General features: G+C 46.5%; 1 protein-coding gene across 2 annotated transcripts; it reads right to left on the bottom strand.

Moving 5' to 3' along the window:
• Positions 1-46: 46 nt before the first annotated feature.
• On the bottom strand, positions 47-27289 carry LOC146191133 (retinol dehydrogenase 5-like). Of its 2 annotated transcripts, XM_084601612.1 has the most exons (6): positions 26865-27289; positions 19252-19477; positions 12019-12228; positions 9768-9950; positions 2922-3054; positions 47-1633 (listed from the first exon to the last, which is right to left on the bottom strand). In XM_084601612.1, exons 1-6 carry the CDS (start codon positions 26904-26906, stop codon positions 1261-1263), a joined length of 1167 nt encoding a protein of 388 aa, XP_084457738.1. In that variant the 5' UTR covers positions 26907-27289; the 3' UTR covers positions 47-1260. The 2 variants fall into 2 exon arrangements, with proteins under 2 accessions (XP_084457738.1, XP_084457739.1); XM_084601613.1 differs by lacking the exon at positions 19252-19477.
• Positions 27290-27958: the final 669 nt, after the last annotated feature.

The following is a 27958-nucleotide window of genomic DNA, read 5'->3' as shown; positions in this document are numbered from 1 at the left end:
GCCATGTGCTAAAAGAAACACAAAGTATATTTTGTTTTAAAATGGGTTTTATTTTCACAAAACAGTAACCAAATACATTATTGCACGGTACCGGCACTTATGTGCTACTCACATCGTACATATTTGGATGACGCCAATAAAGATAAAGCGCTTGTCTTGCAGCATGGCGTAAGGAACAAATATTTGCTACCTAACATATTGCAATAAATACACTATGATCACAGATTTCATGTGACTTGACAAAAGTGCTTCGCGACGTGACCTTCGTGAGTCGCAATCCGCTTATTGTTATTTACATTCGCGCTATATACATCAGCAGATCCGTGCAGTGCGCAAACGGAGCTTAATTTACAAGCTGTTTGGGTCAGGAATGCAGATCTCAGCTACCCTGGAGGAAGCGTCCCTCAATGCAGCGTTTAAGTTGCATATGGTGTGCATATATAGCATGCGCGGTGTAAAGCAATTTAATACTGAATTCCAAAACGCAAATTCAAATTCAATAAAATGCCTATTTCAATCTCGCTCAGCGCATAGTGGTAACATAACGAAACACGCTTGTGTAACCAAACGAGCGTGTCAGCTAACAAAATTAGGTCTCTTAATTATGACGGGATGATGCAGAAAGCTTAAAACGATCTAACTCTTAATGCCAGAATAAGGACACGCGTCGCTGACGGGTGCTTCAGTCAGATGTGCCGTTGTACACGATAGCTTACCAACTGCTTCCAAAATATCCTTATGGTGTAAGTCATAATAGTGAGGCGTCCTTGGCCAGGAACACAAAGCGAACTTTCGGTCCACGTTCACTAGAGGCGCGCCAGGCAAACATTTGCGTCTTTCTATAATCAAGCTCCCGTCAATATGTACTTAAGAGAACAAAAAAGAAAAATAACCTTAAAGATTCCTTGTTGCGCTCTGTGTTGCGGACGAACGATAAGAATTAACAGGACTGATGATGCATATTCCCTCCTTAACAGTCCCTCTAATAATAGCGGATCCTTGCTAAGCCAAGCGGAGAGTTCCGCTGCCAACAAACGTGCGGCGTAACAGAAGATTTGGACCACATCGTTCAATCTGAGACCTCAATCTCTGACTTAACTTCGTTCTGGACGAGGCGCTCAGCGATGAAGATCAACAACGACGACAACCGCCTGAGAAATAAAAGAGAAAGAAGGAACAAGGACAAGGTAAGGCGGGTGACAGCTCGTTAGAGAACAAACTCAAGACACGATGCCCACATTAGGGGGGGAAGGCCGGGATCTAGGAGACCTTGTCTTCGGGCCGGCAGACCCTCCGCAGAATGCCTCGGGCGTCGGGCGCATAGCGCGATTTCCAGGTCATGGCGACAGCAGCGTCGGCGAACATGCTGGGCAGGTTGAAGAGCAGCAGCGCCAGCAGCCAGCCCGGTGTGCCGTCGCAGCGGTAGTAGCGCCGTGGCCGCGCCCTGGTCAGAGCGTGCACCATGGCGTCCACCACCTCGGACAGCTCGCTCCGGGATACCCTGGACAGGAATCGCACCATGCCTCGGCAGCGATCTCGCGCGTACGCCTCCCCGTACGCCGCCCGCACGTGGTCCGGAGCGCTGGCGAACCGCTTCAGCAGCTCCTGCTCGGCGCGAGGGTTGATCTCCGTCCTGCGCGGGCCACGAACGGGACGAAGTATTATCACACATCGTCGCCAGACAACATATTTTTTACGGATATCCGATTTGTATTTTTCTGTGTCAGTAGCGACCCGAATAATCCAATCGAGTCTTCCCGACTGACACTTTATCACACTCTCCATTTCCCTGCGCTAGATGTCAGCTGTGTTATACTGTTATGGGCTTTTAGGCAAAGGCGCATTCATTCTAAGAAGTTTTTTCTCTGATCTATGCAGCTCTCTATTTTTTTTAATGATTCCTAATGGCGCTGTTAATCAAACCGCAACGAAGGCAGGAATCTCGCCTCTCGATTCTCTTTGAGCACGTATGTGCACTTTATCAGCGGCGTTTTCTTTCTCCTCTGAAGTGCTATTGCGCTGGATGCTATGAGACCATGATAGCAGCCGAACAAAGTGTAGATCAGTTATTGAATGTGATGATCTATATTCCGGCACTGTTCTCTGGTTCATGCTGAGCTACGTGGGTTACAATCCCTTTACCTCGCAGCCTGGTGCCGCCTTCGTCTCCTCCTGAGGTTACGATTCACGCAGTGCAAACCCCGTGTTGCACTCACGCCTCAGTCCTAGAAGGAAAATTCAAGCAATATGGACTCTGTTCCAGTAAAACACTCCAGTGCAAAAATGTTACGTATTTTTCGCGGAGACCCCAATCGAAACTTCAATATCTCTGAACGGACGAACAGGTAACTGCCAGACTCGCCGCCTAAATGGAACGGAGAAGCAGCATGCGATAGCAGGAGGTCTTTGATATTCAAGCATTCGAGCTTCGAAACCACGCCATTGCGCGCAACAACTTCGCGAAAACTACCAGACTGTGACGCCGCCTACGGGCTATGAATCCAGCTTTTGGTGGCGTCCTTTTGTTTCACCGCTACATTTGTGTCTTGAAAGAGCTGATGTCGCTGTAAACTCACGAGAAATTCCCTGACGTAGGTACAGTGTGAAGCGCATAATAGCAGACAAGTTTCTATCTATACGCCAGATGAACCTTCCAGAGATCACTGTCGGTGAATGTGCGAATGTACCGCTGCGAGTAGGGAAGTTCGCAGCGGAAGACTTTGAATTGATTTCAGCCAAATCAGGTTTAGTTACCGTGCATGCGCTGGCATCCCACAGCACATATGCGCATTTTGTATTCAGTCTCATCGAAATGCGGCTTCTAGTCCCGGAACCAGGAGAATACACAATGCGCGACGGGTTCGCTATGCCTATTTCAATCATAGCTACTGTGCATATTTAAGGCTGCGTTGTATACTTACACGTAGTAGGTGGGCTCAACGGTGGACACGCCGACGCCCCACTGGGCCAGCTCCCGCCTGAGTCCATCGGCGAGTGCTATCACGGCCGCCTTGGTCATGGCGTACGGTACGATCCACACGGGCGCCACACGACCTGTGGAGAAAGAGATGAAGGTGTCGTTGGTAGCGCATTATCATAAGCGAATTTTAGAGAAAACACAGAAGGGCCCTGGAAGAAAAAAAAAATCTAGATTAAGTTACCGTGCATACCGCCGACATGCTATACCACCCCTTGTGTATGAGAATTAAGGAAATAACAATTGCAGAGGAGTGGTGAATATTTTTCTTCAAGAAAGTTTGGAGAAAAAGTTAAGGCGACGCATAAGTTAAGTAATTTAAGAAAAAAATGTGACTGCATTACAAGCAGCGTGGCGGCTCCAGGTTTCTCTCATTGCAACCCTGTTCTAGTTGTTCTAGTTTTAACCTTTCTCTTGCTAGGTTGCAAATCCAACTCAGTGTCTTCGAGCTGTCCTTCCACGACGGTGTATAATCACAGTGACTAATCACGTGGTCTAATAACGTCATACACAACGGCGGTCAATCAGCGCTCAGCCATGTCACCTGATATCGTCGATCTTTGTATTACACCCCACCTATTAATCAGCGCTCAGTCATGAAACGTGAACATGCGACGTCATCAACCTCTTGACCAATCGGGCGGTTTCCTGACATCACTGGATTTTTCTACTGATTTGTACTATAATGTTATCGCTCTGAAAATGCTCCCGAAGAAAGGAGGTGGTCGTTGGGCCAACAGCAAACCATCTACATCTTCGACGCGTTGCCACTAAAGATAACGGAGTCCCGTAGACGCAAAGCATTAATACCGTTTCTTGGGCCTTTGTCCCGTCCTCTGTCTTGTGGTGTGTTTATTTCGGCGCAGTTTTTCACAATAGAGAGACGCAAAGCACTAGCGCAGGTAACAGTCGAAATTTGGACCGGGGGACCGCTGGCTCGCTTCCGCCACTGGAGCTGATACTATACGACTTTGGAGTCCAGGATGGTGTCGGTGGCGGGATCCCGGTCTCTCCATCAAATGAATGGAACGACTTTCTAACCGGAAACGGTTATCAACACAGGGGTGCACCAGGTCAGAACAGCTAGCGGGAGGCGTCAACTTCAGCACGAAACTCGCGAAAACGAATGACATGCCAGAGGAGTTCAACAGTGAGTAGACATTTTTTTCACAGGGCTGATATAATGATTATAAATATTCTAATTCTACCCCTCGCAATCCTCACTTGCCTTCATCGAGCCCCTAAAGATATTTTGGCTATGTATGTGTGGATAGGGGACCGCGCAGAGAATGCTAGGCGTAACCGATAATTACAAACATTCGCATCCATACCATATTACAAAAAGGAGACAGACATGTCGCTGTTTTGTGCATCGCCAAAGAACGTGCACCTACACCCAGGCCACGTCCCTAAGCATGCATTTATTTAGACCCCGACCAACTTGCAAAACCTGAGCGCAATATTGAGCAGACAATGGGAAGTAAATGAGGGGCTCGTTACGAGATGCACACGGAGGAAGCCAGCAGTCATCGCAGCCCCCCCCCCCCCCCCCCAAAAAAAAAAAAAAAAAAAAAGCACAGGTGGATATAACTTTTGTTTATTGTGTAGGTTACAATAAAGGTTAGTGGCGCAGTCGTGTGATGACAAGATACTTTCATATATAGCCGAAGAAAGGACAGCCACGATACAAATGGGGCCCGAGCCTACGACCTCAACCTCTCGCGTGCAGTGCTCTACCAAATAAACTAGCAACTAAATTACTGCCCCCGTAAAGCTGTTACTCAACAATCTTCCTGCTTTGATCAGCATCACCGCAAAGAGGGAAAATATACATTTCCCTGTGCTTTTGTTGGCGTCTTTCGTATGTGCGAGATTCAAAGACATTCTCAGGAGCACCGAGCATTCCTTCCCTGATATTAATATTTATTATGGTTTATAACCATCGGGGTAACTGCATGGAAAATATTAGCTTAGCGCCAAGCGAAATTTTTGTATCAGTGAGTTGAAGACTGGAACTTTCAAATCGGACATTTTGCGACACCGACAGTGGCGCCCTCAGCAAAGAGAAAGTTATTCATTATTGTAAATGTAAAAACAAGTCCGAACATAGGATGGTTTGGTTTAGTTTATGCGATTTAAAGTCCCAAAATGACTCTGGTTTGGATGGGACGCCACAGTGGAGGGCTCCGGAATCGACCACCTGGAGTACTTTACCGTGCACTGCCATCGCACAGTACACGAGAGCCTCGCTATTCGCCTCTACCGAAAAATTACCGCCGCGGCCGAGACCGAACTGTAATCCTTGGATTCAGCAGTCGAGCGCTATAACAACTAAGCCACCAGGCCACCATAACCATAGACACTGAGCCAATTACAGGAGTCGCTGTAGATAAGTACATGACTGTATCGCTGAAGCATTTCTTTATTTGTAAGGAAGAAAACTTGGCCCGACAGTTAGAAAAACATAAGCTCAAAACATTTGGCAAAACAGGCAGAACCTGAATGCATCCGCGAGCCATCGGGGTTTCTTGTTCTAAGAATAAAAAAAAAAAAAAACGTGGCCTCGTCTTCATTCCTAAACAGGCACACGAGAAACAATGTGCGTAAACAGAGCTGATAGAGAAAAAGGAAACGCAAACGGCGCTCGCGTGGCCTTTTTCTCCACTGCTGTCCACTTAGGAGGAGGACAATTTTTCCCCTTCACCATGTGTGACCAACCGTGAGGAGTGCGGGGAAGGCTTCTTGGCCTTGAAGCAGCTACAACAGGAAGCGAATATGCAGCTACGTGCCTTCCGGCTTGAGATCACTCGCTGCCTGACAAGGTTTGTCGGCTCAATTTAATGTCAGAGTTGGATCATTCTTTCTTATTGATTGACATTAAGAGTCGATAACGCCCAAGAAGTCCTTTAAATTTCACCTCATTAGTCCAGTCACTTATTGTAGCGAAAGCTACAATGCGGTAGGTTATGAAGACCTCGTGTGGCCGCAGCTACGTCGTGAAGAGGCGTAGCTACAAGAAGAAGAAAAAAGAAAGAAGAAGAAGAAGAAGAAAGAAGAAGAAAGAAAGAAAGAAAGAAAGAAAGAAAGAAAGAAAGAAAGAAAGAAAGAAAGAAAGAAGAAGGAAGAAAGAAAGAAGAAGAAGAAGAAAGAAGAACAAGAAGAAGAATAGGAAGAAAAAGAAGAAGGAGGAAACGAAGAAGAAGAAGAAGAGGGAGAGGGAGAAGAACAATAGGTAGAAGGAGAACAAAAATAAAAAGAAGAACGCTCGGTCACCAGCAGCTAATGCTTTCGCTCTACATTCGGTTCAGCACCGCTGAACTTTTTTTTTTTTTTTTTTTTTTTTTTTTCAAAAAACGTTAGTGGCAAAATGATTATATACGAAGGTCGAACAACGTTGTCGCAAATGCATGTACAGTCAAAAAGCAGCCGACAGTAAGAATTTCACTCTCAGCGTGCAAAACAACATGCATTAGAAAATTAAGTAATGAATATTTAATACTCTGTCCTGAACGCGATGTACCGGTGAGAACAAAAGTAAACGGAGCACGCTATTTCTTTCTAACATCTTTCACGCTTTGCATAATTGAAACTGGGTATATGCGAACCGGTATAGTAGACGCCAGTGCCCTATCATTTGGACAAATATTGTTTTCTTATCCAGAGTGCAAAAAGCGTGATTTTAATTTGAACAAAAAAGCATGCTCCGTTTTACTTATGTCCGCACCTGTACAAGGTCGCCCAACCTTATATTAAATACGGTCACTCTCTCCAAAGGACCATTGCGTCCAGCCCGGCGGCAGGCCATGCGAAACACTGCCTCCATAACCCTCTATGATAGTAACGCGTCACTTTGCCTCGGTATAGCTGTCGCGTCGGATACAATGACGGTTTGAAGACAGTGACCGGGATTAAACTACCATTGAACGACCTTGCCCCTTGCAAGAAGACTAGGTTTTCAGCCCTCCGTTCGAAGCTACTTTATGTACCCAAGGAGACAATGTTGCCTGGTCGCCCCCAGCGTGAGGGGGCGCGCTCGTTGTACCGTTACGACGCCAATTGCGTGGCTGCAAATTTTACCTGAGAGATGATTGAAATCGTCAGTGGCGCTGTCCTGACCGTTCACTGCACGCCCACTAACAAGGAAGAAGTCGTCCTTCGTATCGGAATAGTAGTTTGCAGATACAGGTCTCTTCGGTACTGAGACAGAAACTGATGCGCTCGCAAATGATAGCTTAATCGTTTTATAATCTCCACCTTCAGTAGCAGAGAAAGACAAAACGTTAGCTGGTTCATGGGTTGTACAAATATCGTTGTCACTTCTGTTCTTGGAAGGGCAAAACTTCCGAGTTTCATTCCTTTTGGCCCTGAGTGGCTGATGAAATATGAAGTTTTACTTCGAAGCAAGTTCTTTACATGTTGATTAACGATAGTAGACCATTGGAAAAATGGACGAAAAGGCGAGCTAGCAGCTCGTCCAAGCAAACTGCTGAAGCTTTGTGAAAGCGCTACACACCCGCTGCTTCTTAAGAAACTCCTGTGAGACCCATATGAGATCGGTGTACGATACGGAATTTTGAATTAAAAAAAATTGTGGTGGGGCCTTGACCTTGACCTTGACACTTGACCTTCGTCTTCAAGGGTGCGAAACAACAGCTTTAATGAATCTCGTCTGTCGCTCTCCTCGCGAATCCTCGTTCGCGTCCACGCCCTTTGCTACTTGCTTAATTATTAATCATTTAATTCGTGCCTATACTGTCTCCCACATACTCATTAGCATATAGCCGTATAATATTCACGTTATGCGAATGGCCACCCGACATCCCGTAACACCCGAGCCTATGGAAAGGGTGTCCGACTCGGGGTTCAGGGTCCTGGAAAGCCTCGATTCCGATCTCACCTCCCATCTCAGTGACTAAGCCCGAATTGACAGCGCCTGCCATATCGACCATGTCATATGTCACCCGCCAAATGTCCGTCATGCATGTTCCGCGCACAACGCTGATGCCGGATTTTCTATAGAACGGGGGGCCTTTAACGATATCGTGTTAATAAGCTTGACTTATGCCTCTTTTTGCTTCCCTTTTTCTCAGTATAACTATTTGATGAAGGTTGTACGGAGTTTTATGACTCGCCACAGGTGTCGACATCTATAACTAACGCTTTGTGACGTTGCGATGTGACGTGGCCACTTGCTGACTGACAGTCTCGTAGAAGCAGGAGGTGCATCTGAGGAGCCACGATAAACTTTGTGCCTCAGCCACGCAATCATGTGCGCACGGGTTAGCAGACAGAACATGATTGGAACAGCTGAGCTGCCAACAGAACGAACGTAAGAGCCCGCCTTCATTCCGTCGCCAAATATTTTTTTCGCTTTGAACCGAAGAGCGCGTCTCATTCTTCCCCCCTACAAGCCTGCGTGATAACCGAAGTAGCAAACCATCTGCCGTAAAGAGGGTTGTCATTTTACTGGACCAAAGAGGTTCGCTGTTTCACGCGCGACAAAATAGTAACGTCGCAGCCGCTCCAAACTAACACACACTTGCCATATGTCAACGTCAAGACTTCTATATTCGCGCATGTGATTTTTTCAACGATGCATTTCTTGTTATTTCATTTCTTCTTGTCTTTACGATCAGAATGCGTACAGACGACGATGCCTGTCTAAGTCACGAATAAAGGGCGGACAGAGACGACGAAGACATCTCTCCCTGCCTCCACTGAGGATCTATCTGATTCCACTATCGTTCTTCGTTTTTAAGTAGCTGTAAATATTTTCCCCGGTAGCAACTTAGCTGTATTGGCACATATTCGGAAGCCTGCGCATATAGCTGTCTAATCAATTCACAGGCAAACTATGTCGAGTACCCACAGTGTACAAAACTCTTGACGAAAAGTATCCAGGCCGCATAGTCCCACTTTCTGTAGTGGCTACCAACACCCTCCTTGAAGCTATATAACCGTATGATGAGAACACTTGTTTTCAGCTTTCAGGCCTTTCTTTTTTTGGTTTTGATGACCTTAGAAATAATTTCAATAGATTTTCCATAGACTCTACGAATCGGTTGCGTACTGGACCTACACATTTAGAAGGGGACGCCGTATATACCGCGCTATAGTGCTTAAAAGCTGCAGTCATATGACCACAAAAGAGAGGTGTTGCCAAGGCTGCACTTATCGCTGTGATTTATTGATTGATTTATAGGAAGGTAAAGGCGCGGTAACTGTCTCACTTGTTTTCTGTGGACACCTCAACCACGCCGTAGGGGGAAGGGAGGAAGGTAGGAGTGAAAGTGGAAAGAGAGAAAGAGGAGCCCTAGTGGAGAGCTACGGAGTAATTTCGACTTCCTGGGTATCTTTAACGTGCGCTGACATCGCACAGCACACGGACGCCTCTTAGTTTCGCCTGAAGACTTAATTTTTGGTATGACTCTTATCTGTAGCAAAGAAGCACATGTATTGGTAGGTATGTGGAGTCCAAAAACTACTCAGGCTATGAGACACGCCATAGTGGAGGGTTTCTGAAATTTCGATCACCTGGGGTTCTTTAACGCACACTGACGTCACACAGCACACGGACGCCTCGCTTTTGGCCTCCATTGAAAAGCGGTTGCCGCGGCCGGGATTCGATCCCGCATCCTTGGGCAGTCGATCGAGCGCCCTAACCGCTGCACCACTACGGCGCGGAAGGATCACATGAATTGCAAAGTGAATTTGCGCAGTCTGTCCTCGTTCAGAACTTTCCGACCACCAATACGCTTAATATTTCGCCGTGTGCACTGCGTACACCGACCTGCATAGCTGGCCACGAAGACAAGCCTTCCCCTCGAGCGGCGCAGCAGGGGCAGGAAGGCTCGGGTGACGCGCACGGTGCCGTGGACGTTGACGTCGAACATCCAGCCCACTTCCCGCTGGCTCGTCCACTCGAACTCGGTGAAGATGTTGACTCCCGCGTTGCACACCACGCCCCATAAGTCTGCAAGTACACGACTAACGTTAAACGAAACGGGCACAGGACACTTTGGCAGTGAACAACACAGCAGCACATGAATATCAGGTGAAATTCATTAACTTTTACCTTCATGTAAACGAAGGTAAAATCGACGGCGTCGCATATTCGGATTTCCTATTATAAGATTTCATTTTAGTGTTCGAATTTAATTTGACGTTGCTAGTACCTTCCACGAACAGTCGCCGAATGAATAATGTATAAAGATAGCAATGTTGTATAGAAAATACTGCAATGAAAGGATATGCTTGAAAACAGGATTCACAGAATACAGTCAATCTCTGCGTCCTGGTCCATTACGACATAGTTATTCTCAGTAGACCTGCGGAAATGTTATACGCACTATAGCTATACGTGTCTGTTTATGTGGACAGAACAAATGGCACTGCTTGGGATGGGTTTTTGAATACATTTTCATCTCACAGGTGAAATCCACGTGAGCATCAAAACATGTTATGACATTACCCCCTATTAAGAATGCGTGGACCAAATAATTAGGAGCACAGCCCCAATACTTAAAATGCTGGTACATGCACGTGAAAGGCTAATTTGTCGCTCGTAGTGGGAAAACGCGAGCCTTTTAGACTGAAAAATTTTCGACCGAGTTAGGAAACGGTTGTATCATCAGTGCTATATCGGTCGGCTGAAGTACACCGCAGCTAAGAATCTTATTACCGTGGTTACCGGCAAATGAAAGCAGAAATAAAAGCCTGCGTCTGCTACTCATGCCATCGCGCCCCCGAGGGCGCGCGTCCTGGGTTTAAACGTGCAAACCTGTCTCAAAATGCTCGCGCGGTCCTCTGCAGAGCAAACAATGCGAAAATTTGCACCAGGCGTTTGATTTTACGGTATGTGCTCGCGCCAAAGCAATATTGCACAGAGCTTAAAGCAAGAAATGAGTCCACGCGTTACCCTAACCGCAGCAGTTAAGCGTTATATAAGATTTCTTCTGCAGCACCCTCGCTGCGTGTTGTAAAGAAGCCTGCTCACGAATGTACATACAAGGAGGTGGCTCGCTCAAGCGAATCCATGGCTCCACGAAAATGGTATTGGGGTTCACACTCTTGAATTGAAATCCAAGCAGACTAGAGCTGAAAGAGAAACCATCGCGAAACATTTTAGCTTTCAGCCTCAAGCAATTATTTCACAAAGCCTTGCTCACCTGTAACAGCGCAGCATTAGACCCAAGACTTGCTCGCATTTCTATGGCTTTCCCGACGTGCGGCGACCCTCAGTGCTAGCTATATTGGCATCGTAAACGGAGATTGGCGAACGTTTGCAGACGTTGGTTGGTCATGTCCTTTTTTTTGTCGTCGGTTTCTTGTTTTATGGCGGCTAACACAGAGCGTTTAGCCAAAACTAGGCGTTCACATCCAATAATCGCAAATAAATCGGGACTTCAAGAAAACCTATTGCTCTCAGGCTTACCATGCACAGCCGTAGTCCTTCCTTACAAGGTCGCCATCTTGGCTTGACTGCAGCGCCACCTACAGTTAGTGAAAGTTGTCATACTTCTAATCAACATTACTAGATTACTCTTAATCTATTTCTTCAATTAGACTTCTGCTGCCTCCTGCTGCACCTTCCTTCTCTTCGGCTCCATCCCACTGCATTAAAAGACAGTCAATCACCCGTCCATCTACCCTAGATATACCGTCAAGTCCTTTTCCACTCCTTGATTTTAACAGTAACGCATCACTAATTCTCATTTGTTCCTGGAACCACAGAGCTGTGTCCCTATCTCTTGGCGTTACCCTGCCCACTTTCTTTTTCATGCCTCACTGTTCTGTTCAACCTAATTTCAAGCTGTTTCGTTATCAAAGTGCCTATATATCCTGCAGATAACCGGCTTTCCTCTTGAGGAAGAATAAGGCGCTGTTTGGGTATCTGACAGTGCCTGTCGATACACTCCATCTCATTCTTATCCCGCATTTGGTCGCAACTTTAAAATCATTGTGCTGAAGCGACCATGCGTCGCTTTTCGATTGTGTGCCAACAGCGTTGCGTAAAAGATCAGGCGTGCTCGAACACTCACGGTGCTGTCCCAGCTCTCGTTCAACCAAGAGCACCGCCTCCGCAACCTGGTTGTCGTCGGTGACGTCCAGCGGCACGACCCGCAAGCCAGACCTGCTGGCCGCCTCCAGCTCACCTCTGCTCTGGTCCGGAAAGAGGCACCCGGCAAACACCTTGTACCCTTCGGCATCCAGGCGCCGCGCGAGCAGCTTGCCGAAGCCGCGGTCACAGCCTGCGGCGCAGCGTGGAAGAGCAACCCCGGAGCTATGGCGCAAGAGAGAAGGAAGTTCTGAAGGAGCTTTAACACAAGAGTTTCATGCTTAATAATTTTTGTGCCTTGATTCCAAAATTGAAAAGCTTTGCCTGTCGGGCGTTGCACTAGCGAATGGCAGGCACGTTAGCGCATCCCTAATACTTACTTGGAACAGTTTGTGTCTAAAAGTTTCGCTTATGACTACCTAGAGTAGGGGCTCACGTGTGCATGGTACGTAATTCACAAGCGCATGATTTGTCGCTCTTCGAGGAGGAAAATATACGTATGAAGCGAGTCTATGGCACTCTCTACTCGTTCGCTTTTCGTCATTATCACCGATGACCTTCGTGACATTGATCAGAATGTAAAACTGATTTAACAATTTGATCCTGCTTGATTTCACGAGCTTCTGCCGGAAGGCAAGAAAGCCGTTCTTGACATTTATAGGAAAAGATAAATTACAATGGAAAGGTTATTCTCTGCAATACCCAGGAATGTGATTATATGCTTCTACAGTGTCGAGTACATGTGTCCATATTTACGTGATTGCTGGAGAACTTGACTGGAGGATATGAGAATATGGATACACTGGCTTGTGGGCTGGAAAACTCTGAAGGCGTCCCAATAGCATAAGATGATGAGAGAAGAATAAAGCCAATTAGCTTGATTATGAAGGTTCTGATAAATAATTTTCGTGCTTTGCGAGTCGTCACGCAGGCAAGGAAAAGTATCACATGCATAAGAAGAAAACGTTCGCTCCTTGGGAACCGTCAGTACCTTGCATGACCCCTTTGGTCCACCGCAGCCGTGTAAGGAGGGTCTTTGTCCAAATAATCTGGCATGTGTACAGTCAGATACCAGGAGATTTAAGTATTACATTTAAACAGCAATAATCTTAGCCTAGACATTACAGTCACTTGTGTAAAATCCTTGGGCTCAAAATGTGGCGCAAAATAATAATGACTGACTGCTATGCTTCAGAGTCTTAAGAACCGGCTTTTGTTGCGAAAGTAACGGTGTATACCACGGACGTTCCGACTGCACACATGAATGATATTCTCTAGCATTACGGTGTCGCAGCGCTGGCAGACAAGGTTAATGATATTTTCTAGCATTATGGTGTCGCAGCGCTGGCAGACAAGGACAAAAGGACGAGGGATGCACACATCAGTGCAGTTGTGTGTGTCCGTCCTTTTGTCCTTGTCTACCAGCGCGGCGACACCATAATGCTTGACAACCACCCCCAACTAGCCCAGCAGCATACCCTATACATATTCTCAAGATAAATTCTGACACAGCTATGCAGTACACCAAATGAATGGTCAAGGATCGCAAGGATCGCAAGGATCGCAAGGATCGCAAGGATCGCAAGGATCGCAAGGAGCACATGCATTACCCGCATTCGCTTCTCCCTTCGTCTGTGCAGAGTTAGCAAGTCGTGCACTAAAATGGAGAATAATGCGATGGTATTCATGCAGGTTTTCCTCGCAGAGAATGCGTAAACCATCAGCGCGTGTGGCGTAGGTATCGAAAATTCATGGGTTTATGTACAAAAATGTTCTCTTCTTTCTCTTTCTTACCGTTTCACAAATACAAAATTAAATCATCGGAGCGCCTAGCGTAATACTGCTTGCTAGCCACCGCATAATTTGTCGAATTAGTGCAGTTAATGGAGTACAACATAGGAAGGAAGGCGTGCCGCAATGCATTCGCCACTATCGATTTTACTACTCGAACGCAGAATCCAGAGCACAGTTTCGGGCATGCGCTCTCTCACTCCGCTCCCCTCTGATAGACGCGTCGTCTGCTAACTGGGAAACACGCAAGTGGAATCGAGGTTATCCTTGAACATACGCACATCTGTTTCTTTTATAGGATAACACCATTTCTTTGATGACTCGACCGATGTACCATCTGAGTCAAATGAAACGCGAAGAGGGCATTCGAACCACGAACACCGAGATAAGCAACTTGTTCCTTCTTCCATTTAAAATTAGGGTCTTTATTAAATGAGCCACCCTTATATTGCATATAAGAGTTTCCGAAGTAGATCTTACGAGCATTGCACTAAGAGACAGGCTTAGCGAATTAATGCATTGCTTTCTGCGGCCGAAAGCGCTTGGAAAACACATGAAGGTGCAATGATCTTAAAAAAAAAAAATGAGCCAGAAGAATTTACTAAATGAACAAAACACAGGATGAGGCGAGGTCACTCAACCAAAAGGGGAGCGGAATATTTGAACGACCGAGATGGAGATTTTGTTTTTCTGCACGGCCAATTAGCGCCAGCATTGAGCTATAGCAAAGTGAGGGCCTGATCGGAACTGGGCCAGAATGCGATAAGGAATAGTCATGCTTGAGCTAATCAACAGTTTGAATTAAGAATCTGAACTAATATGGTTTATATTATAGGCCATGTGTGCATGTGTGTTAAGATAATAGAATTAAGCAAACTTTTGATATTTACGCCTCAGAATATTTTTTTTTGTCTTTTTTTTCTCGCCGTTCAAATGGCAGGCGACGTTGCGTGACTGAACTGGAGGTTAATGAAGCGCGACAATCTGTACTACACGCGTGCCATATTGTCCCAGATATCAGGAAGGAGACAAAGGGCTATGAGACACTTGAAGCCACTTCCTGAACGAAACAAGCTTTCTTGGTGGATAGTCGAACAACTGACGAAAGTCGCAGCACCTTGTTGCACGTTTATATACAGTCTCCTTTTATTAGCCACCTGATGTTGCTACTAAGCTTGTCCTCCTTCAACAACAACAACAACAATAACGAAGGAAAAGCTGTGAAGCGAAAAACATTCGGTTCAAACATTCATTACTTCAGCCCGGTGAATATTATGCACAGTATAATATGGAAAAAAAAAATCAAGCATGCTGAAGGAACGCTCTTGAAAACGATGAAGAGGAAATTAGGCACTGGCAAAAATCAGATGTACGCGCTGAAGGACAAGGCGAGCATTGTCATTACCAATTATGGACAGGATACTCAAAGTAACCAAGTAGTTCTATACTGGAGAACCAGCGCAGGAACAGTGTGCAGTGCGACACAAGCTCTGTTCGTTTAACTGTGACCGCGCTCACGCGCCATTCAACTTGATGAACGTCGCTTCCTGCTCAGTTACATCCGGTCTGCATTGGCGCACTGTGTTTGCTTGGATGTTCGATGTTTCTGGCTGACAGCACTTGGCGTAAATGCATACGCCTTTTGTGCTTTCATAATTCACTTCACACACAGAGGCGAGTTAAGTACGTTGCGTTTATTTGAATACTGGCTCTATTTCAGTGATGCTGCCGTGCAAGCAAGCAACATCACTCTTATATTCACAGTATAGGGCACGCTACTGGATGCCCTTCATACGCTAAGGGCAGTTGGAATAACGCAATACGTTGTGCTCAGTTCTGGTCGTCGTGGTATTCTGTGTTTACTGCTAACAATTTTATATAGCCGGTTGTTAACTTATTACTATCGCTTTCTTAAGGGATAACAATCTGCTATGCCCATCACGCTGCCGGAGACGTTGGTATTGAAGCTTACACTTTTATTGAGTATTGCTTTAAAGGTGCATGTGATATAGTATGCGTTTATCTTCGAATTTTGCGTGGCCAGGCAATCTCATCCTCTGAGCCACGAAGCATTCTGTCACCAAGCAATTATTGTTATCGTACGCACTACGTTAAACAGTCGACACGTTGAAACGATGACAGTATGAAGAAACCTCCTCTGTTGTTATCTGGAAAGAAATTTTGAAAGCCGCGCTTTCATTCTACGTATGAAATTCCATCTAAGTCCTAAATTTTTCTACGGAGCGCGCGTATTCTTAACGTGTCTTGGTGAATATCTTGTAGTCGCAGCTCAGACCCAAAGTCGTACATATAAAAAGCAAAAGGCCACCGATGAGCCCAATTGAGCGGCTCACAAATCCTCTCACAAGATTATCCACTATCACACGTTTTAGCGATGGAAATATTAAAGAAAACGTGAAATTGTGCTTAAGATCTGCGTTCAGTGCCATCTATAGAGTTGAAGGTATAACGTGATAATTAACGGCAAAAAGCTCTCAATATATGGTCGTGTTCTTGAGGACCGAGTAATTCACGACATATGCAACACATGGAGCTGGGCTTGCGCAGACTTTCGCACGTCGATTCGCATGAATGTACGAACACCTGACTAACTCGGCACCCTCACACCGGAAATAACGAATTGTGCACTATACAGGAGAGACATGGCACGCAGTTATTTCTTCGTGTGCCAGCCATCCATCAAACGGCTTCATCAGCGATAGTGCAGATGTCTATTCAACACGCGCCATCGCTTGTATCCTTGTTACACTAACTTCACAGTAATGTTACGTGCCCATTATTCGCAAGGTGATTAATGAGAGTCGTCTAAAAGCAACCGAAGTACTTGTTTTTTTCTTTTCTTTCGTTGCACTTGCTAATGTTGTGTACCTTCCAACAGGAGCATTCTTCAGTCGAAAAGACGTCGGTTTTTATTTTTATTTTTCGCCCAGAGTGCTTGAGACGTTGAACGAGTGCTTGTCCGGAACTATAGAAAGTAGTTCCTCGAGGCAAAACTGATGTTTCTTTTCGGCGTCATTATCGCCCCTTGTGCGAGGTTCTAATGCCAATGAGACGACTGTCGCACGGTTTCCTGCAATCCTTCTCTGAGACAGGTTGACAACAGTCGACACGAGCGGCTGCCCAAATCCAAGATGGGCAAGTTGCTGTTGACTATTCGCGCGACTGGTTGTTTTACCGCGAAAGCGCTTAAGCGCCCGTAACAGGAAACTGGTTGCCTTGGAAACCGCTCCGGGGCGGATACGATCTAACGAGGAAGATATGACGACAGTGAAGGAACACGTACGCAGAGGGTGTTTAACATTTGAACCATCCAGAGGGTGGTTGCAGTGTGGAACTGGGAGGGTTGGCGAGTGGCGACAGCTGAGGATGGCAGAGTGCAACACTGTGCATACTCCCATATCTTTAACTGGCGTGCGTGACGGCCGCCAGTTTGGGCGGCTGTACATCGCCAGCTGCTGCTTCGGAACGCGCCAAAGTCTACCTTTTTTCGACATGACTCTCATTCCGAGGCGACTGGACAACACTCTAACAAACTGTAATGAACCTATTGACTGTAATGGTGTTTCCTTCCGCGGTTAGTCGTGAAATAGTGATTTTGTTGTTTGTCCTGAATACGTACCAAGTAGCCAAGGCCGCGATAGAAAAACAATGAAGCGTGTTTTTGACAATAATTGTTGGGGACCGCTGCCATATTGATGGAAATGGTACAACCTTTTAAATTGCATCAAAAGTTTGCTTCTAAATTTCTCCCGCACTAGCCGGGAATCGAAACCCAATGGAGGGTGGGCTTGACAACAAACAGCATAAAACTATAAGCGTCCAGAGAAAGGATGTCTGTACGTATTGATTGTTATGATGCAACTGTTACGATGTACGAAAAAACTGTGTCCAGGAAATTCCCCCCGCTGAGATCTTGCTCTTGTCCAGAAATTCTGGCAACGCCTCCTCAAACAAAAACAGAAGGGGGAGGAGGGGTAACGGCGGTGGCGCCCCGTGCGCTTGAAGCAGTAGACAGGAAAGAAGCGCTGGTCCAAGGAAGAGCCTACGTGGAAAATGAACTAGCGCTCTACAACAGTTGAAATAGGAAGTCGTTCTGAGTTTCAGTGCATCATAAAATAGAGGGTGTTTCAAGTTATTCAGTACCCCTATTTTGCTTTCAAGAGCAGTGAAAAATACGCCACTTAGGTGTGTGTGGGTAATTTCACGGCAAGGCGGACATTTTATGCGCCATAGGGTGAGATAAAAACGATTAATTAAATAAAATTAACAAATCAACTTTGTAATTTTTATTCGACGACCCAGCACCATTTTGCAGAATTAATAGCCTTCAGCAGTGAGTCTGGTTTACAAGATTTTTGAATCTGGGCTGAGGTTCGAAATGTCGAGTGCGAAAAATAGCAAGCTACGCTAGCTTTTCCGTATTGTATCGTCACAGGAGTCACGCAAACATCGTCTAACACATTAAGGTCGTTAACTACCTCTGTAATTCAATCAAACAGCACTATTTTAGTAACGTGCGGTGCGAGAAAGCCCACTTGACAGGTCTCCAAAATCTTTTTTTTTTTTTTTGCTGTTTTTTTAGATCCATTCGCGAACTAAAGTGTGGATTCGAAGAACTTCTTTACCTTATAATTTCACAGCCTCCAACCTCACAGTTTAACCAAGCTTCCTAAAGCCAAAGATAAGAAAGTAGATTAGATAGCAATGGTAATTAATCGTCTCTCTGTCGCACTCTTACATAAATGATATTCGCCATACAGTGCAATCAGTCTGCACAAACTGCGTTAACGCATGCTGCACGATATTTAATAGAAAAAGCTCTATTGTTTAATTTCAAACAACCGGTGTGAATAACTTAGCAGCTGTCGCTCAGTCCCGTATTAAAAGGCGGTAACCGTCCTGTGTGATGTCACGAGACCATGACATGGCCGAGTTGGCAAGTGCAGCTACCTAGGTTATCTCCTTTGGGATGAGAGGACGAGATCGGTATCGAACCCACCGGTATATACTTGCATCACGAGTCGGACATGCTATCTCTAGGTCACGCAGGCATGTTCGTACAGCTTGCTTAAAGCAGGAATTTATATCTATTCAGGGTGTTATATATAAAAAAAACATTCGAGCTTATAAACGTATGCTAACTAGTGTTGTGATTTATCGCGCCTCAAATTAAGAGATTAGTGATTACAAGAGCATAAGACTAGGAAAGTGCATGTATATGTGCGTAAAAGAGAATTCACAAGGGCAGCTGCAGACGGAAAAGATAAACAAAGTTAAAGAAAGATAAACAAGGAGAAAACGTGCTAGCGCGCTTGAGTCGCATTTAGATTACGAATGTAAATCGGGAGGAATTTTTTTTACTCCGTGTCCATTTTTTTTTGCCGATTCCTAGATGGTCACTCGCCTGTTACAAGCACGGCCTTTCCGCGTGGGCTTAGTTTGGCGTCTGGCAGCACGAAGGTGGTGAGCGCCCAGCCCAACAGCAGAGTGAGCGCCAGCAGAGTCAGCAGGGCACCCAGCCACCAAAGCACCAGCCGCCAGTCATGCTGGTGCGCCGGCAGCCACCGCCATAGCGCCACCAAGCAGCCGGCTACGCACAGGTGCACCACGGCGTCACGACGGACCTGCAGCTGAGGCAGGTAGAAGGTGACGAAAACAAGTAGAAAGCATTGAGGGATCTTTAGCAATACGTTGGTGCATATCGCTATGGACCATCCGGCGCAGTTTGCGCATGCGCAGATGGACCGGGGGAGGAACGTGCACAGGCCTGCAAATGATTCGCACTTCGCCATCTGTGCATGCTCCGTTCGTAGCGGAAAATAGTAGAATATGGTGACGCTATGCTAAAGCTTCATATTACAGTGATAGCTTCGTAGAGGTGACGTCAGCTTCATCGTAATATGCATCATTTAGAAACACCTGCTTTCACCTTTAAGGTAACGCTAATGCCATTCAGACAGTTATTGTGCTCTTAGATAATAGCACATACCCATGAGAGGATTGGAAACACACGAATCCAGCAGAATGAGTATTATGCTGGGAGATTTTCTTTCTCGCTTCCTTCCAGCTTAAGACCTGAGCAAGCATATGTGAACAGAATTAGCCGTTTGTAAATGCCGCACTACACCAGCGCGGTAAAAAAAAAAAAAAAAAAAAAAAAAAAAAAAAAAAAAAAAAAAAAAAAACTGTGACAAAAACACACGTAAGTGAATTGGTAGACAACTGTGGCCTGCGTTTCAATGACGTGTTTTTGTGTTGCTCTCGAACTGACGCCTTACAAAGCGCGTGCCCGCCAGTTCAGGTTTAATCACCTTGAAAGTCTGATTGATGTACACGGTATGTGCAAGATGGGACCAAAAGTCGGTATATACATCGCGAGCGTAGATGCGGCATGTATTACTAATAACTGCGAATTGGAGATGGCGCGGATTGCAAATGATGCCGCGTGGTGCTTCGTCGTAACGACAATTTCCTATTTGCCTTCAGGCGTAAACATCAAGAAAGCTTCTCGACACTGAGCCCATACGCCATAGACCCGAAGAATAGGCGGCAGCGGAAAGTGGTTTTCTGGCAGCGATCACTACCACTGTCCATATAACATCGGAAAACAGCTTCTCACACCAAACAATGCACTCGCGCGCAGCGCAATGGTTTAAATGCATTTTTCTTAGATTCCCTGTATTACTATTTTTCTCTCAGTTGGGTCATACCAGAGCTGCAGTCGGTCCTTTTACGGACAGCCTCGCTGTCCAGTGCGAGCGCACAAATTTCCGGAGCTTAGGCATCGGCAGGGGCTGTCAACAATATACGCTAAGATGTGACATAAGCGTACTCCCGAAGTGTTCTTCAAACACGGCTGTCAAACTCCAACAACAGCACAAGTATTTATTCGCGCTACATAGGATGTAGCCCAGGCTTAGTGCAAATAAATTATCTTCGGTCCACTTCTTTTCGCAGTGCGGCGGCGCCACAACTGCACTTTCCCGCAATAGGTATTAGCTTTCGAAAATCTCTCGATGGGAGCATTTAACGAAAAAGCTGTGAAAGGTATATTTGAATTCTTCGCAACTTTTCTACGCATGTTCTATCAGTGAACGGATCGATTTGGCGTCAATGCTTTACCGAAGCAATGGGTTCTGCTCTGGGGCCTCAAATTTATCGAAGCATATATCTCGAGCTGCTCTTTCCCTGAGAAGTACTTGTAGCTTGGCATGCTGGTGCATATTTAGAATGACACATTAGGGCAGAAAAAGCTGCGCGTACGTCGAAAAGGAACAGGACGAGATCTATCCACGTCCGTGTAGATTTTTGCGCTTCTTTGTCGTCCTTTATATGTTCTTAACTTTCGGGGAACGAACGAACATCAACAATTAAAAGCAAAATTCTACCATAATAACGCAACGTAACATATTGTGCAGAGTTAACTAACGTCTGGATCTGCAGCTCAGATACGACTTCATCCTTTGTATGCCCTGTCTGCACTATCATACTTCATCGGTGACCACTCTCAAAGTTGGTCCCGTCACAGCCGCCCGCGGGTGTCACGCTCCTACACTCCATGCTCAGCCTTCCTCCGTCCATGGTGCCCACACTATGGAACCCACGCTCAAGAACCCACCCTCAGGGTAACTTGGGAAGCAGGGCTTAATTCTGTATCTGTGTAACGAACTCGGTATGAGGTGTGTGGTTGATGATGTGATGCAGGGAGAGAGCAAGCAGACAGTGTACACGGAAGGGAAGCGCAGAATTAGAGCATCTGTAGATGGTGGGGATCGGTGCGGGACTCCATCACTAGTGTCCCGGAGTGCACCCGCCATTTCCCCGTTGAACATATGCTTTTCTGGGATGAAATGCTTGTAAGAGAGGCACATCATTGACACCTCAAGCAGGCTGAGTGACACTTTAGACATTCTAGGTCAGCGTGCTCCTTCGCCATTTAAAGATGATGCACGAAAGAAGGCCAAAAAGCCACACTGACTACGAGGTGACACAGGAGGATTGTTTTATGCCTGCATGGGACTAAATAAGTGCTTCCGCTTTTAGCATGGCTCGAATAAAAAATTCTCCTGACCGCTGGCCACATATGCGTCTTTGAGCAGGTACATTTTACAACCTCAAACGCACAAATACGTTGTTTTAGAACTATGTGTACTCAAGTGAGATAGCTTCCGCACCGCCCATTTTCCTCATTTCTCATTTCTTTTTGCATACAATTTCCTGGTGCGAAAATGTCTTGCGCGTCTTGTGGGAAGGGTTCTTCCGATCCTCCTAATGAAATTTATCTCCTTACCAGCCTCCTGCGATACGTGGGCAACACAAACGTAGAGAATATGGGTTTACACTTTTTTGAGGACTTTGTGTGTAAATAAAGCGCTTGCAGTCTGCACAGACTAGACCATGAGCGCCCATGCCGCGCGTGCAGCGTCTGAAGTGTTTTATCCATTTCCGAGGTGTGCCTGGTGTGAAGAGTGCAGTCATACTGCTCATAAAATCATAGCGTAAATAAGTTTATGATTGTCTTCACTTTTATTTTGTTTGATTCAAGTTCTCCGTACTTTTTTTCACACCTATTTCATTATTATATTAGCGCCAAAGTTTTGGAGTACAGCCGCCTTGACTACCGCGGTCCACCTCTCCATTTCTTCTCCACGAGCACTCCTCTCCTTTCTCATTATCATTGCACACGTGCGTACGACAGTGACGAGGTGTCATATATGAAAGACGTATACGTCTAAGGGAAGATCTGCCGCCCGCAGATTCCGCTCCTCACACAAGGAAGCAAAGACATCCTCCGTTGCAAACCTCGAATTGCACGCTTCCTTCTCGTTTTTTTTTTTTTTTTTTTTTTTCTGCTCGCTCGTTCTCGCTCTTGTTCTGGCGGAAGCTGGCCTCGCAACATATTATTTTGTTACGCTCCACGTGTCTGTGGAAAAGTGAGCGTGCTTAGGCGACAGTGTCTCGGTCTGAACGAGGGTCAAAGGTTGGTTCATGGGAAGGGAAAGGCGCAGTATCTGTCACACTTGCTCTGTGGACACCTGAACCGCGCCGTAAGGGAAGGGATGAAGGTGGGAGAGAAAGTGGATAGAGAGAAAGGGGAGCCGTAGTGGAGGGCTACGGAGTAATTTCGACCACCAACGTTTTTGTTTTCGGGCTTCTTCCTCGCAAACAAGCGCTGCAGCTGAGAACACACGGCACGCATGTGGAAATTTCTGCGGCGCTACAATAAACGTGATATCGGCCGCGCAAGTGCATAAGACCTCCCTAAGCCGGGGACAAATTTTGCTAGCCGCTAGCTGGTGAACACTTTCAGAAGCCTGATTACGCCAGAACATCGTACTGTGTATGCGATGTCTTTGTCAATATAGCATGCCCTTATTACGTTGCTATAGACACGTGTGTTGACCACCAGAAGAAATTAACTGTAAATCTGACAGGTATGCGTTATCGACTTTTCCAAAATTGATTAGAGACTGGAACTATTATCCGAAGAGGTATAGTATCAATTACGTACAGCGAATCTTCTGCTGCTACTCTTTAAATTTCATATTTTTGAGATGTACCGGCGTACTACGTTTGCATTGTTTGTTTGCTTTTCCTTTTGCTGCATGTTTTTTTATATATAAATGATGTTTCGTACCCCACCCCCTTTTCCTTTTGTAGTGCCGCTTGCGGCGCTGTGGGTATTCCAATATATAAATAAAGTATACAACGCCGAATGAGTCGTATCACGCGAAAGAATCCGCCCTGCTGGCTCATCAACTATCGGTACAAACAACGTTTGTTGTCTCCTATGTTCTATACGCATTTGAGTCAAACTATATTATATGTCACCCTATATTATGCTACGTTATGTTACTTTCCCAGGCGAAAAAGCAGCAGAGATGGGCCCAAGATACAACATGCTTTGGTGTGCTGTCGCAATGACACATTTTTCACTAGTGCGTTGCGAAGTCGCCTCTTGTCACGACTGGACTGGTTCCGTCGTAACGAAAAGGTGCTGCGCAGTAGTGCAGAAAATTCCCGTGCCGCTGCCCCAAAACTGTAGGAAGAATCTGCTGTGCCAACAAAGCATCTTCTGCCGTGTCTCTCGGTATAGTTGCGTTAAGTCAAGTTACATACTATAGGATGTGTGTGGGTTTAAGGTACCCAAACGGCCCATTTGGCATCAGCAACAAAGTATTGGAGGGCTCTGAATAAATTTACACCGCATAGGATTCTTTAACCTCCTCTGGTATTGGATAGAAATGGGACACTTTTGTGGGACCAGCAGCCGAGCGACGCTGCTATTTTGCTACCTTGAGGGTCATATGGGTTTGTCTCCGAGTGCCCGTCCCTTCACATCCCATACTGCCCTCATCTAATATCGCCCGCATGTCATGTATTATACATAACCTGTGCTGTGTCATCTTTGGGTGCCGCTTTTTGGACAAAATGAGCTGCGAATTACCGAACTTTAAATGCCGAACCCTTCGCTACAAGTCACGCTGAACCGTCTCATATAAGACATGCGAAAGGAACAAGGAAAGGTGTAAGGTGGGCCCTCACGGGTTTTTTTTTTATTTTTTTTATTAATGCATCAGGGCTTTAAAGTGCCTAAAATAGGATACATTATTTACATAGGCTTCTTGCAGAACTAAGTCACAAAAAGTATGGATGAACCCTAGAAATCTTTGCATGGTGATGGATATGTCAGAAAAGAATAGCCTGCATAAATGGAGAGATGGTACGGTTCTCTACTGAATATAGGCTCGTTCATTAAAAATCTACCATTGAATAGTAACTTGTTACTGAAGGATTTACTCTGTAGGCAATAACATCATTGATGGCTGATATGCCGCTGCGTTTGCCTGCTGCATCGGCTAACGAACGCAGACCGATAGTTGCCCACGCGTAAACACTCGTCGGAATCATTGTACGAAGATACTGTTATAAACCTCTTAAAACCGCGCTGTTCTAATCTATACCTCTGCTATGTTTTCATGAACGCAAGGTCTGCCTCTGGCCTAGTGGTTAGGGCGTCCGTCTCGGCTGCGGGAGGTGGTTCGTTCGAAACCCGCCGCCGGACACCCACCGGTAAAAATGGGTACAAGCGTCCCCCGGCCTGGCGCCCGGCTCTCACAGGGGTGTGCGCTTGGAAGAGGCTCCGCAAACCCCGCTGCGCTCCCTCTGGGGCAAAATAGTTTCGAACATTCAGCCTGCAAAGGTGGTTCGAGTTACCGTGTTTCACGGGGTTCAAAACTGAAAACGAGTCGTGTCCTGCACACGCGAAAACTCAGAAAATGCCTTGTTTCAAGTGCGAAACGCTTTAAGCCAGCGTGTCGAAAGACGTAAAGGTTCACTGTCACTGATGAAGTTCACTTCTCAGAGATCACTGCAGTCCCACGGCAAGTCCGGATTTCCGGCCTGTCTGACTTTGCGCCGGAAATCCGCCATCGCTGCTGTTGCAGAGGGGTTGAAACGTGTAGAAAACAGGCAATAATAACGTGATCTGTAATTACGCTAAAATTCGACAATTCGAGACGTATATAACTGAAAGAGAAAAGTTCCGATCTCATTTTTCGGTATTAACAATACTGCCCTTTTATGAGCATCATTGGCTGATCACTTAGGTGTCCATTTTACAACCCCTGTTAGTTGGCAGGATCATATTGCCAAAAGTGACGTAAAATTCGCGCAGTTTTTCATTATGTACTACTCTAGCCACTGAGAAACTAATATAAGTTAGATGCGTGTAACCAGTATTTGAGCACAAAGGGAGCAAGCAGCCAGTGACACCAAGGAAAACACGTGGAATTTTCTAATGTCTTGATCGATGTGAAATAATAATCACGTAGGTAGTTAATTGATCGGAAAGCAGAAAGAAACAACTACATGCCGCCAATGGGATCGGAACTCGTGACCTTTTAATTTTCCCTTCGGTGCTTAATCGACTAAGCTATGCAACGACGGCTATTCCATGTTGTACTTCCTCAGGCATTTATGTCGCATGTAGCCTATACGTAGGGTTCGCCAGCGCCCCTATTATCCATAGCGATAGACGTGGTACGTCCTGTGTTGCCGCGAAGTATACGTTGAACGTGATTTAGAGAAGCCGTTGAAAGCTGTGGGATAGCCCTCCTACGCTACCTACGACACCAAGGCTGAGCATTCCGACATGGTACCGTTATCAAAAAACTTAACCGACAGCTGTGCATACCCCAGAAACGCGCTTTATCGCAGAGAACCGCGACAAACGTCGCCGCGTCACTGAAATGAAAATGAACTTAGTTTTTTTCTACGTCATTCAAACTTAAGTGCCATCAGAGTCTAAAGTTTTGTAACGTTGTTAACAATAAAACTAGCATTGATCGGTCTAGGCACTTATCGGATCCACCCTAAATGTTCGGTTTCTATTCGGGAGGGTAAACGTGGGTGCCTAACTCACTTCAGTGCACGCGGGAGGGTAAACATGGGTGCCTAACTCACTTAAGTGCACGCGGGAGGGTAAACGTGGGTGCCTAACTCACTTCAGCGCACATACGAAGGGACCTCGATTAATCAATCTATTCTTCACGTTATGAGGCTACTACTGATCTTAGCACCACTGATGATGCTAACTTGCTGACGTTCTCTCTCTCTCTCTCTCTCTAGCTGCGGCGCTGAGAAGAGATACATCGACAATTTGCCCTGATCGTACATACGTCTGAAAATGAACCTTTGTTGGTTTCCTATGCTGATGTTAAATTACTGGGCAGATAGCACAGATGACACGTATGACTGTACCCACTGTTGCGGCATGCGTAAACTACAAAGACACGAGCCTAGAAAGAGGCGCAGTATAAGTAAGAGGCATGCATCAGTCAGCTACCTCAGCTCCCCGTCTTTCTTAAGGATGCAAAACGTACACCCCCGCAGCAGGTACCCCTAATGCGTTCATAACCATTCCGAGCATAACACCAAACCCTGACCCAGTGACCCGCAGCAGGTGTGAATCATTCCTACGAAGTGCATCAAAGACAGGGTGCGGCGTGTACGTACCAGGCCGCCGATGACTCTGTCCGCGGACAGGGAAGCGAACATGACCGGCGTCTCTGCAGCAGATCCGACGCCGCCGCATGGGAGGAGTGCGGTCTCCGACAGCACCGGCAGCAGGAGCGCGAGAGCAGCCGGGCGAGAGCTCGCTTCTCGGGCCTTGGCGTGAGCGGCAATGTGGCGCAACGGAGCAACCCTATTTCCTCGGCCACTTCGAGGTCAGGGCTGTCGTCCCTCGGCGGCGGCTCCTCCTTGCCGCCCCAGCGACCGCGGCAGAGTGCGTCGTCGTCGCCGGCGTCGCCCCTTGAGATACCGGCTCTCCCACCATGCATGCACGTCCAGCCACAGTGACGGGTTCACGGTGCAGCAGCGTCCCAGAAACCGCCCGAGCTCGGCGCGTGCGCGTGCGGCTTTGGAGAGTTGTGCAAGTCACACCAACGGTGGCCGTGCAATCGCCCTGCTCTGCGCGCTCGCTACGTGGTAATTGCTCTAGCCTTCGCGCGTGAACTGACGCACATGTGTGCGTGTGTTAACACAATGCCCCACATAGGCTTTACACATCACGATTCGAGAAGCAAAGCTGCTGGTACGTTGTTCGCGTGCACGAATGTCAATAAATTGGAAGTGAGCTCTTGACTGGTCCGTAATTCATCTTGTCGTCCAAAGCTCTCGGTTCTTCTTCAAATATACCTTGTTTTGTTGGTTTGGTTTATAAGGTTCAACATCCCATTGCGCCTCAGGCTATGAGAGAAGCCGCAGTAGAGGGCTTCAAATATTTCGACCACCTGTTTTTAGTTTTTCCTTTTTTAACGTGCGCTGGTATCGCATCGTACACGGGCTTCTTGATTTTCGCCTCCATCGAAAAGTGGCCTATGCGGCAGGACTTTGATCCCGCGTCCCTGAGCTCAGCAGTCGAACGCTCTGACCACTGAGCTACCGGGGTGAAGGATGCTGTGTGAAAACTATTTTCTCCGGGGCATGACGAAATACTCCTTACCCCATGCTCTAGAGTGAATGGTGTCGCCCTCAGCCTCGCAGTACGTCATGGCTGGAAAGGGTCGAGTCCCGGGGAGCGCGCGGGGAGCTGTGGCTAGCCGCTG

The sequence above is a fragment of the Amblyomma maculatum genome, chromosome 4 (genome assembly GCF_055883805.1).
Source record: "Amblyomma maculatum isolate TAMU_Amacu chromosome 4, ASM5588380v1, whole genome shotgun sequence".
NCBI lineage: Eukaryota > Metazoa > Arthropoda > Arachnida > Ixodida > Ixodidae > Amblyomma > Amblyomma maculatum.
Note: the sequence above shows the minus strand (reverse complement) of the source record. Positions and strands in the feature narration are given on the sequence as shown.

What these genes read in the sequence shown, in the direction of transcription:
- LOC146191133 (XM_084601612.1), bottom strand. Translation starts at nt 26,906, where the DNA reads ATGTTCGCTTCCCTGTCCGCGGACAGAGTCATCGGCGGCCTG. An exon ending in ACGAGAGCTGGGACAGCACC is followed by an intron (nt 9,951 to 12,018) that starts GTGAGTGTTCGA and finishes GTGTACTTGCAG; the next exon opens with ACTTATGGGGCGTGGTGTGC. An exon ending in CTTCGTGGCCAGCTATGCAG is followed by an intron (nt 3,055 to 9,767) that starts GTCGGTGTACGC and finishes CTTTCTCCACAG; the next exon opens with GTCGTGTGGCGCCCGTGTGG.